The 12,270-nt window shown below is 29.2% G+C and overlaps 1 protein-coding gene across 1 annotated transcript; it reads left to right on the top strand.

The window, feature by feature from the left end:
• The first annotated feature begins 267 nt into the window (after positions 1-267).
• On the top strand, positions 268-8,700 carry LOC136977350 (patched domain-containing protein 3-like). The gene is made up of 3 exons (XM_067272809.1): positions 268-1,264; positions 3,185-3,502; positions 7,427-8,700. Exons 1-3 carry the CDS (start codon positions 268-270, stop codon positions 8,698-8,700), a joined length of 2,589 nt encoding a protein of 862 aa, XP_067128910.1.
• The last annotated feature ends 3,570 nt before the right edge of the window (positions 8,701-12,270 follow it).

Here is a 12,270-nt window from a genome sequence, read left to right as displayed (position 1 = left end):
AACTTCTACTTAGTGTGAAACCAGAAACTGTCATTTGAAGAGAGTTATGGCAGTTTCTATTATATTAATTGTAACAGAAAAGGACTTGATACAGACACATCTTTAATATTTTTCTATTGTTACAATTGTTTAACAAATGTTTAGAAATTCAATATTTATATGACGTTTTTCAAAGTTTAATTATTTTCTTTTTTAGAAATTTATCGTAAGAATTAAGAAGAACAATATACCTCAGTTGCTATTAAGTATACTACAAAGAACGGAATAATGAAGATAACTTTCATAAGCGACTCATTATCCTTCGTATTTGGAAAACTGGGTAGAATTATAGCACGACATCCAATATACATTATCATAGCATCAGTGCTTCTATCAGTTCTACTTTCCATGGGATTACTGAAACTTAAAACATCAGAACATGTAGACTATCTAGTAAAGTCTGACAGAGGAAAGATCTACAAAGATAAACAATTCGTTGAAAAAACATTTCCGATAAACACGTCTGATTTCTATGATTTCGCCAGAATTACCGATCGACCACAAACGGCAATGGTTTACATTAAAAGTAAATACGGAAACAATTTAATTCGAAAAGACAATTTACTCGAAATCAAACTCTTGGATGAAATTATTAAGAATATAACAATTGTTGTAGATGGAAAAGAAATAAATTATAGTGTAATATGTGGAATTGTGAACGAGAAGTGCACGGAAAATCCTATAATAAATATAATGTCAGAAATGGATGATCTACTTTCTGGAAAAAAGAAGTTGAAATTTCCTATACAAATCGATCCGCTTACTTACAGATACGATATGTGGCTACTTAACCTTGGAGGAGTAAAATATGACGAAGAAGGATATGTTAAAGAAGTAGAATGCATGAGACTTCTTTATCCAGTTGATGAATCTGATTTTCATAAAACACATTGGATTCGAGAATGGCGTAAAGCGTTTTTGTCGAATGTCAACAAAATGAACTTTCATTCTATTGAAGTTTACCCGTGTCCATTATTAGCTACTGAATTAGATGTCGAAGTTCTTGCTAAGCAGATTACACCTTTAATAAGTGTGGCTTTCATTGTGGCAACATTCTTTTGCGTAATAACGTACCTGACGAATAGTTGGGTAAGAAGTAAACCATGGATGGGTATTGCTGCAGTTGTTTCTGCTGGATTATCAGTGATATCTTCTTTCGGATTAATGAGTGCATGCGGAGTAGAAAACATTAAGTACAATATTGTTCTTCCGTTTCTAATTTTTGGTAAGTATAAATTGGAAGTTCAGTTTAGTTTCATTGACTAGACTTACATAGTTGCAAATACAATTCGTTACACCTATTTGGCGCACAAACATACCAGGGACACTTTTATCAAAACACTGATGTGCATGAGAGTATTCATCGCTGCCACATAATAGTGTACTAGGAAAAATGTTACCGCATACGTCTATCAATTAAAGAATATTATATATAATAATTAATAACGTTTTCGCATTATTATTATTATATATAATGACTTATTTACGTTTAAAAATTTAGATTTCAAAAATTATTTTTATAAAAAATTAGAAATGCCTACTGAATAGTAATTATTTCATATAGACTATCCTCTCCTAGCAAAATGTTTTTATCTTCTATTAAATTATATATAGGATTATAGTGTGAAATACACTTTTATTTTTACAAGTTTTTTTTTCTCTTCGTATTGTGTTTCCTACTCCTAAGTAAAAATATATACTTTTCATATAAAAACTTTACTTGTATCTTAACCATTTCTTTATTTCCACAAAAAAACATAATTAATTCTGTTAAAGAAATTATAATGACTGCTTTTTCGAAAGTCGTAAATGACACAAATATTGGCATTTTAAAGGTACATTTCTAAGGTCTAAAAGTTAGAAGTAATTTTTATAACAAATATTATCGAAAGGTAAAGGCAAATAAGATTTTATTTTATAAAATAGAAATTAATTTACAACTTATATATTAATAAATATCCTATTAAACAAAATTCAATTCGATAGTGCTAAAAAACAAATTAAAATGATAATAAGGATATTGTCGATGGAAACCCAGGCCAGATATTGTAACAATGTGAAAATAGGTAATTTAAATTTTTCATGGTTAATTTCCCAAGTTCGCGACACGTTCAACGGTTATAGCAATATAAGTTTTAACGTGAATTTTATATTAACAATGAAGTCTGTTGTTTAAGTACGTTTGTTAAGTATGCTTACAGTTGTTAAGTATGCTTAAGTATGCTATTCAATGACTGTTTCTGTTTAGTGAAAAAATTCTGCACATCCAATTTGAATCACCAAAAACGAGACCTTCAGACTATCGGAAAAAATATAATAGCGGGGATAAATTTTATGAGTGATAGTTCTCACCAAATAAAACCGTCTAGTCATCATAAGGTGTTCATGAACATGTAGAGATATCAAACAGTCTAATTAAAAGGGAACAAATTAATTTATGATTTTTCAAAATATCCATCCCAACTTTAAATATATATTGTAAGTGATATTTACAGTTCGAGAAACATTTATAAAAGTCGTCTTTTATAATACAAATGATCTTGGCCAGAAGGCTGAGCGTTCAAGGTTGCAGCCTGCCGCTCTAGAAGACCCGAATTCGAATACGGACGGATCGAAAATAATTCCCATATATTTTTCGAGAGTTGTCCGTTCGGATATGTCGGGCCCGTTTTTCTCCACCTGGTCTCCCCTTTGCGGGCCTGGCCGAACCAATGATTGTCGTACTGAAAAGAGGCTCTCTTAGTGCTCACAGCGTAGATAGAGCTAAGAAAAAAGGTACAAATGATCCACACTATGTAAAATAATAGGTCTTTCCATTCACATTGATTCTTCTAGTACTAAAATCATTTTCTTTTTATATTCATTGCGTTAAAAAATCTGTATCAACTAATAAATTTTTCCTCGAGTTTTTACTTTTCCAAATTAATGAACAGTTTTACGACAAATTTCGGAAAAATTTTTGCAATTGCTGAAGCGCTATAATGATCATTTTACAGAACGTTCCGTAAATTCAAAAATATTCGTAGAACTAAATTGAAGTTCAGGTTAATTATTTTTACTTCATTTACATTGTTTTCATTATTCTCAAACACTTTTTGAATAAACTTTTTATATGAAATGTAATATATTTATTTATTTTTTGCAGCTACAGAGATAGACGACGCCTTTGTGATAGTGGCAAATTGGAGAATTACAAATGTTCAAGATAGCGTACAAGCACGAATGGAGAAAACTTATTCCAAATCTGCAGTTTCTATAACCATAACTACTTTAACAAATATATTATCTTTTTGCATAGCGATGACAGCAGAATTTCCTGGCGTGAGGATCTTCTCTTATTATGCTACTACTTGCGTGTGCTTCACTTATCTGTACCAGATTATGTTTTTCGGATCGTGTCTAGCTCTTAGTGGATACAGAGAAGAGAAATCATTAAATGCATTTACATTCAAAGTTGTGAAAGGTAATTTTTTTTTACATTGATCAGATTAAAAGCAATTTACATATAGAAGTTTCCGATTTCAGTCGTTATAATTTTCACGAACTGAAACATTTCTCCAAAATAAATGTTTCAATAAACACATTTAATACGTTTTGTATGTGTTAAATTTATATAAATGAAAATATAAATAAAAATAATAAAATAAGAATTTGTTTTTAGTGAACGAAACTAAATAGTGTATAATGTTTCGTTTAATTTTCTTCTAGAATTTATTATAAAATAGAAAAAACTTTCACTTTTATATATGGAAGAACATTAAACGAACGTCTTTCATTTGTTATTTTTTAAATTTATTACATCGATTGATTACACACAAGATTAAGTTATCATTTTTCCTTTTTCGTTATGTTTCCTATGTGCATTAATTATGTAATTATTTATCAAGACAATGTTCATTTTTTATACGTTAAAATATATATTTATAAATTATATATCAATTGTTTAGTTACATATTTTTGCGATGAAAAAGACTTGGATTCAATTTACAAACTTTTTACTAATTATTTTTCTGCACATTCATCAAACAAGAATTCCCTAAGAGTTTTTTCAAATGCACAGAAATTCAATAATTTGTGTGATGTTCAATGAAAACGAATACTTACGTAGGTATTTTATTTTCCCAGCTCTGTTTATATGTAAGAGAGAGCGATCTGTCAAAAAATGACCCATCAAGGTTTTAAATTTCTAGACTCGGGAAATTTTGAAACGTCGAGAAATGCGAAAACATTTGTTGGTTTTTTCTGTTATATGGATGTTAATGTATCAGTGGAGCATGATTAAGTTCATTCTCTTCGAACCTTGATAACTCTCGTTCTTATGGCTGAAATTTCTACAATTTTGTATAGAGGTTTGGATATTAGGAGGTCTGATCTTTAAATCTTGGTGGTTAAAGATCGATTTACAACGGACTGCACCAATTATGAAATAAAGTTTACCAGATATCACTAATGGTTATACCTTCGTTTAAATTCAATTTACTTTTCATTCTGTTATTTTAATAATTTTCCAGTATTTATATAATTTCCTTTTAATTAATTTTTTTTTCTTTTTCGAAAATTTTAACTGTAATTAGTGATATTTCGCAACTTTCCTCTAGACAAAGTATGACAACTGCTGAATTGGTATAGTTATGTTACCGGCAAAACCTGCTTTTACGCCAAATTAGTTCGGCCTAAGCAAAACTAGTTTGGCGTAAGCGTGTCAGGCCAAACAAGTGTAGTATTATTATTCAAGTATATTAATGGTTAGATATATTAATAGTTAAAATAAAATTAAAAAGCAATCAATTAGATGAATAATATTTATTCAAACATAGACTACTTAATTATTAAAAAAATGGGGTTCGTGTTACCGTAGATACCGAAGGTGGTGGCTGATCTCCGATTTCAGCAATGAGAAGACAGAGAACAGTGGTGGCACACATTCTAACCTAACCTAACCTATTCTAATAATTTGGTTGCTAATAATTATGGTAATATATTAGAATAGGTTAGGTTAGGTGCGTCCCCACTGTTCCCTGTCTTTTGATCGCTGGAATCGAAACGAGCCACCATAGGGTAACATTAACCGAAAACGGTATTGATTAGAAGTGACACAACACTTGTACCAAACAATAGAATAAAAATAAGCTCATCAGTACTCATCAATTTGTATTTTTTTAATAAGCCATGCACTTTTAAAGGTAATTAATTTCGATAATATTTTCAAAAATTCAAACGAAATAATAAAAACAATTTTTAAAATCAAACTAAAATTACAAATAAACTTATTTGTCCGTAATTTCGTTTCGTCCGTTGGCTTTTTTTATGTTTAATAATTTTAAGACAGTTCGCTCAAACAGAGATCACCATTTTTAATTCCGTGTTTAAGACTGTCTTCAAATTATTAAACATAAAAAAGCCATGGGACGAAACGAAATTACGAAGTAAAATGTAAAATATCGTCACCAGAGGGAGGCTTTCCAGCATCTACATTTCCAGCGCTTACTACTTAGTGCATTTGAAGCCGAAAACTTCCCAAGAAGGTTAGATGGATTAAACAAGATGTTCGTATGTCACCAATTCCTAATTTTTAAAAAATTATATTTTTATTTGAAAAATTTGTGTTTAAAAAAGACTTTTTTAGCGTTTTTGGCGGCTAGTAGCCTCTAAGGAAAGGTCGGTCGCCGGAATTGTATTGTTTTAAACACGGAATTAAAAATGGTGATCTCTGTTTGAGCAAACTGTCTTCAAATTATTAAACTTATTTGTGTTTTATAATGAACTTAAATTAACCATTAATATATTTAAGCATTAATATACTTGAATAATAATTCTAAACTAGTTTGGCGTAAAATCGAGTTTTGCCGGTAACAGTTATATTTAATTAAGCTTATACGTTCTCTTGTTCTAATTTTCAGTATTGATATTTTGGTTCGCAACTACAGGATATTCTATACATAACATTATTTTCTTGCATCATATCAATTTTTGTATGAATGATTTCTTTGCTTTTTAGCAAGTTTCAACATTATTATACTAGAGCAATGATAATATTTATGGTTTGAATGAAATTAACGATGACGATAACAACCTGAGTCAATATTTGTTTTAATTAAAAATCTCATATAAATATAAATTTTTAATGCAGATGAATTACTCTTAGATAATTTCTTTTGTTCGATGAAAGTGAAGAACTATTCATAAAAAAACATCACAAGAAATTTAAAACAAAGATGTCGTGTCGTGGAAAAATGAAAGTAGAGAACTAATATATACTGTAAAAGTTAAAATTTGCTTTGATACATAATAATGTACATAAAAAGATAAACCTAGAAATTATACTGAAGAAAGGAACAGGATTCGCCAAACATCTGAATAAAATAACTATGAAACGAAAACAAAACAAAAATGCAATTTTCATAGGTTTAATGTTCATTCTTGTTGAAATAAGTTGAAAACAAACAATATGGTACCGAAAATGAAAAAGTATTATCAAACTTTCAAAAAAGTTTAGTTTTTTCAAAGATTATATATTCCATTTGTTAATAGATATTAATGATATTCTGTAGTACAGTCAAACCTGTTTTTATGCAGTGGATAGGGACCGCATAGAAAAAAATGCATAAAAAAATCGCACAAAACTTCACGAGTGGCTATAAAAAATAGTTTTCGCAACACGATTAAAAAAATATTTTTTATGCGGTCAATAGGGACCTCATAAAAAAGTCTCACATAGAAAATAACTCAAAACCGTACGAAATAACTAGGAATTGCTTTTTTAAACGAAATCATGACGAGGCTTGGCAGCTAATTGGAATCTCGCCAAACCTTTTGGAATCTGATTTAGAAAATACGTAAATAATACAGTACATTTACCTTCAATTTACGCTTTGAAATGAATCTTATCTTAATGGACCAGGAATGTGAAAGCACTTTGAAGGTTTAATTAACGTAATTAAAACAGACGTAGAATTTATTGACAACAGATGTCAGCACTTGACTGCATCGTCTTGTCTATCGTCTGTTTTACATATTTTTGTCCAGGTGATGTTGACTTAAAAAATAAATTATTTCATTTTTCGCATATTCATGAAATAATATTGCTATAATAAGTTTATTTATATTATAATAAGTTTATTTAGCTATAATAAGTCAACGTGAGACATGACAAAACGCATGAGACTAGTCGCCGACTATACCGCACAAATAAAAAATCGCACAAAAAAAAACCCGCATAAAAACAGGTTTGACTGTAATAACGTTACGTACTAAACTAAACCAGATATTTCTTTTTATACGTATCAAAATATTTTACCTTAATTAAATATGCTACATATAAAACCTTCTTTCTACACTATAATTATGTGTTTTACGATTCTACTTATTTGACATTTGTTATTTTCAGAAAAATTCAATGAAGAGAACTCAAGTGAGAAAAATGAATTAGCTGTTATGAACTTCTTCAGAGAATATTTCGCTGAATTTCTTTCTTATCCCTTCACCAAAGTATTGGTTATAATTTTGTATATAATTAATCTTACAATAGGTATTTGGGGAGTAACATTTCTACATGAAGGATTAAATGCTTTTAAGTTATATCCAAAAGATTCCAAAATTACAGAAGGATATCGAATGTTTTATGACGATTTTAATGAATTTGCATTTCCTATTCATGTTGTCATTAACAAAACATTAGATTATTCTCAGGTAGAAGTTCAGAATTCCATTGAAAATTTAATGATAAATCTCAAATCTCACCCAAACGTCGCCAGTTCAGGATTCGAATTCTCCTGGTTGAAATATTACAAAGTATTTCAGAATCATCCAGTATCTAAATTCGCCTTGAGAGGTTATAATATGACACGAAAACAAGATTTCATTGACGGCCTTCGCAATGTGTTCTTGAGAATTAAAGCAGCCAGACAATTTTCAAATGATATAGTTTTTAACAACAATTACACAGACATTATATGCAGTCGATTTTTCTTGGTAACTAGAAACATTATTCGTGGTCAGACTGAGCGTACAGTAATTATTGACATGATGCAATTAGCAGAACAATCAGATTTACCACTTATTATCCATTCCTATTTTTCTCCGACGATAGAACAAAGTATTATTACCAAACAAGTTACCCTTCAGTTATTTTGGTTAACAGCTGTTCTACTCTTTATTGTTTTTATTTCGTTCGTTCCAAACGTTATTTGTGCAATAATTGTTGCAATAGCTGTTGTTTCAATAATTGTAGAAACCGTTGGATACATGTCGTTGTGGGCTGTTAACCTTGACATTTTCTCAATGATAATCATAATCCTTTGTAACGGATTTTGCGTTAATTATCCGACTCACATTACATATGCTTTTCTGACTTCGTCACATTCCGATTCGAAAGAAAAGCTTAAGGAATCGCTTTATCACGTTGGTTTTCCCATACTGCAAGGTTCGATGTCAACAATTATCGTATCACTAGTATTTCTGTATAACAATATGTATGCATACATAACATTCGTAAAAGTCATTGTTATTATATCTTTACAAACGTTTTTCCATTCTGTTGCTGTTCTTCCTGTATTTCTTAGCATACTATCTTACTTATTTGAAAAGAAGTTTAAGATTAATTGTTTTGATAATGTTAAAAATAAATATAATTCGGTTCGGAATGTTGAGAATTCAGAGTAAGAGTATGAAAGGAAATTGTTTTAAGTAGTGCTAAAGTCGCTATAAAAACCAGTGAGGGATGAATACGTTTTTGGTTTTTTAAATCCAATACGTTATTATAATCACCTTTTCAAAAATATCATTAAAATGCCTCTTAGTAAATTTTTCTTTAATGGAGAAGAACGAATTTCAGGAATTTACTTTATGGGTTTTCCTACTTTTTGCCTTTTTCTCTTTTGTTATTTTCCTGTAAGTCTGATGGCACAAAAATTACCATAATATCATTGAATTTAATCTTTGTAATAGCTATTTCGAATTTTCTATCAATTTGAAAGACTTATTAAAGTGCAGTTTTCATTTGGAAAATATATTGTAATTTTATTAAATTAATATTTGTATTTGGGAATGAAATGTTACGTTTCAACAGTTAGTTTTATTCAGGATAACGATTGTCAATTAGAATTTAATGTAAGTATACTTTTGAAAAACAAAAATACCTGAGATAAAACTATCTAATTAAAGACATTTCTATTCTTTTGTCTTTGAGTTTACTTTTTATTTATGAAATAAATTTAGTGAAAATATATGATATCATCGATGCCTGCTTACTACTGTCATGGGTCGGCATGCATAACATTCGGAATGACGCAGTAAGGATTTACTTTAATGTCAAATTTTTGCATGTTTAAATGGTAACAATAAAGTTATTTTGTATGCATAAATGTACAAAGTGAAACTGATAATTTGAGTTCGTTACAAACATTATTCCAAGTAATTTTTAGTACATCTACTGCTCTGATATAACTAATAAGAATGATTTCGAAGAAATGTTTCTAATTCCGTTTACGGTAAATTCAACATTTTACGGTCTGTCATTTTTTCATAATATTTTCCATTTTGTTCTGCGTGACCTTTCTAATTGTATTAGGAATTTAGTTTTGAGTTTTTGATTTGCTTCCTTCATATCTTCTAATCTGCTCTGTTATCATGTACGTATTCTATTTGAGGGTTTCGGCCAGATTTGAAATTATATTATGTTCTTTTAGTCCAGGCATGGCCAACATACGGCCCGCGGGCCTGATCCGGCCCAATTAATGAATTTATGCGGCCCGCGATTAATCTTTCAATATTAGGTACTTAACTTCCAATAATTGGTCGAATAAATTTGCGATACTTATTCATTTTTTAAAAAATTCCATTGTAGAGATTTATAACTTTTGTACTCATCTGTGTATTAGTGCCAAAAAAAGATAAATTTAAAATATAAATATTTATTATTAAATAATGTATGTTAGACAGTGATTCAAGATATACACGTAATATTCAATTTAACTTGGAAATTCGTGTACTTTGACAAAAGTATAATATTAATATTTAAACATTCATTTACTTAAATGAATTGTTTTTGTACTTAACATTTTTTTAATTGTAATATTTCGTTCGGCCCGTAAAAAAGTTTTCTTTCCAATTCGGCCCGGAAGCAAAAACTGTTGGCCACGCCTGTTTTAGTCTACATGTACACTACTACAATACAGATATGATCTTCTAACGAGCGTTTGACTTAGAGAAAAGCAATGCATAAATTACATACTCCAGATAGTAAATACCAATAGCAACTTTTAAACGTTACATTCGATAAATTGTAAAAGCCCTTTAGATTCCTTTTACGTAAAAGAATAAATGTATATATTTCATATTATTTTTATGTAAAGTCTGTTTTTTAATCAGAAGCTAGACAGCAGTTCCATATACTGTTACCATCTATACTTATGTTAATTAGTTCAGTTCATCGCTAATATAAATAAACGTTTTTGTTGCTTAAACACTATGTTGTGTGATTAATCGATGACATGGCATTTCATCATTTTTATTTCAGTTGATATGAGTATAAGTTACACGTTTCGGGCGTAACATACCCTTCTTCAATTAACTAAACATTATAAAAACTCATACTGTACATAAAAATTAATAAATACCTATAAATAATTCAGATGCTTTACAAGAAATATTTCAAAATTACAATTTTTTCGAACCGGCTCCGTTGGATGAGTACCTGATATACATATATGACTTACACATTTTCTATTATTGTATATTCATTTAAACAAATGTTTAAAATCGCAAATATTGTACTAATCATTACGATACGTTGATTGACATAATCCGTATATATACGCTATTAACATACTGTACTTTCGCTTATTCCTTTTTTTTTGTTTTTTTTTTTTTGTTTTTTGAGCCAATAGAAATAATTCTTTTGAAGGTAAAGGATACCGCCAGTAAGAAACTTTATGTTTATTTATTAAATAGATGAACGTAAAGTTTCGTACTGGCGGTTTCGTATAAGCGAAGATAAGTTAATAGCGTATATATAAGGATTGTGTCAATCAACATATCATAATAATGAGTACTATATTTGCGATTTTAAACATTTGTTCAAATGGATATACAATAATAGTAAATTTGTAAGTCATATATGCATATCGTGTACTTATCCAACGGAGCCGATTTGAAAAAATTGTGATTTTCAGGTGTCTTGTAAAACATCTGAATCATTTATATGTATTTATTAATTTTTATGTCCAGTGTACGTTTTTATAATGCATTAAACAGTAAGAACACAACGCCAATAAACAGTAAAATTTCCAGAGGCTGAAATTCGAAATATATATGAATTACGAGGTGCTGGAAAGTTTCAGAGAAATAGCTACAATAATTAGTGTTTGTAACCACTAACATAGATGTAGTACATTTTATTATAATATTAAAATTTGTTAAGTATATTATAATATGTTTAACATAATGTCAAGTATCAATTTGATTTGGCTCCATGGTATTGTTGTAATGTTAAATAACGTAAAGAAATACGTTATATAAAATATGTACCTATTATATTTGGAATTATTTGAATTAATTTTTAATTATGCTTACGACAGATATATAGTAATACAGTAAGTGTTGAGTGAAATTACTCTTATACTCTTATAAGTCAAAACATGCTTGAAAACAAGACGATGTTTCTACGTAGTATATGCGAAGTATTCTCCAATTAGCACAGTAGCAAACTCTGACCCTAAATATATATACATTACAGGCTGTTATATATGACGGAGAAAATGTATAGCGATAGCTTAAAACTAACTTTCGCGAAGATTTAACATTTTTGATTTAAAAAATATCAAAACGTCGAGAAATGCAAAAAATACGAAAGTTTGTCTGTATGTATGCATGTAAGAATATGTGGGGGACGTTTTCGTTCACTTTTTTTGAAGATTTTCTTCACAATCACGTTAATAACTCCTGTGCTATTTGTCAAAAATTTCCGAAATTTCGCAGGAACCTTTACGTATTAGGAGCATCGAAGTTGTTAAATTTCGGTAAAATAAAGGGGTGTCGTGTGTCATATCTGGAGTAAGGTCAGAATTAATTATTCTTTTAGTCGTGATTAGCGATTAAAATCTTTTATAAAACCCATCTTTACCTTTAAAATTATGTCATTTTCCCATTTTATAATGATTTAAAAACATAAACACTTTTTAAAATAAAATGTCATAACAGATGGCGCCATCAAACATTGCAGGAAAATTACGC

This window comes from Centruroides vittatus, unplaced genomic scaffold (assembly GCF_030686945.1).
Source record: "Centruroides vittatus isolate TY-2023 unplaced genomic scaffold, ASM3068694v2 contig_455, whole genome shotgun sequence".
Taxonomy (NCBI): domain Eukaryota; kingdom Metazoa; phylum Arthropoda; class Arachnida; order Scorpiones; family Buthidae; genus Centruroides; species Centruroides vittatus.
The sequence above is the reverse complement of the archived record's forward strand: the minus strand, read 5'-3'. Positions and strand labels throughout refer to the sequence as shown.

Bases quoted from the DNA above. Each gene is read 5' to 3' on its own strand.
- LOC136977350 (XM_067272809.1), top strand. From the start codon at position 268: ATGAAGATAACTTTCATAAGCGACTCATTATCCTTCGTATTTGGAAAA. The intron at 1,265-3,184 runs GTAAGTATAAAT...TATTTTTTGCAG, and splicing joins TCTTCCGTTTCTAATTTTTG to CTACAGAGATAGACGACGCC. The intron at 3,503-7,426 runs GTAATTTTTTTT...TGTTATTTTCAG, and splicing joins TACATTCAAAGTTGTGAAAG to AAAAATTCAATGAAGAGAAC.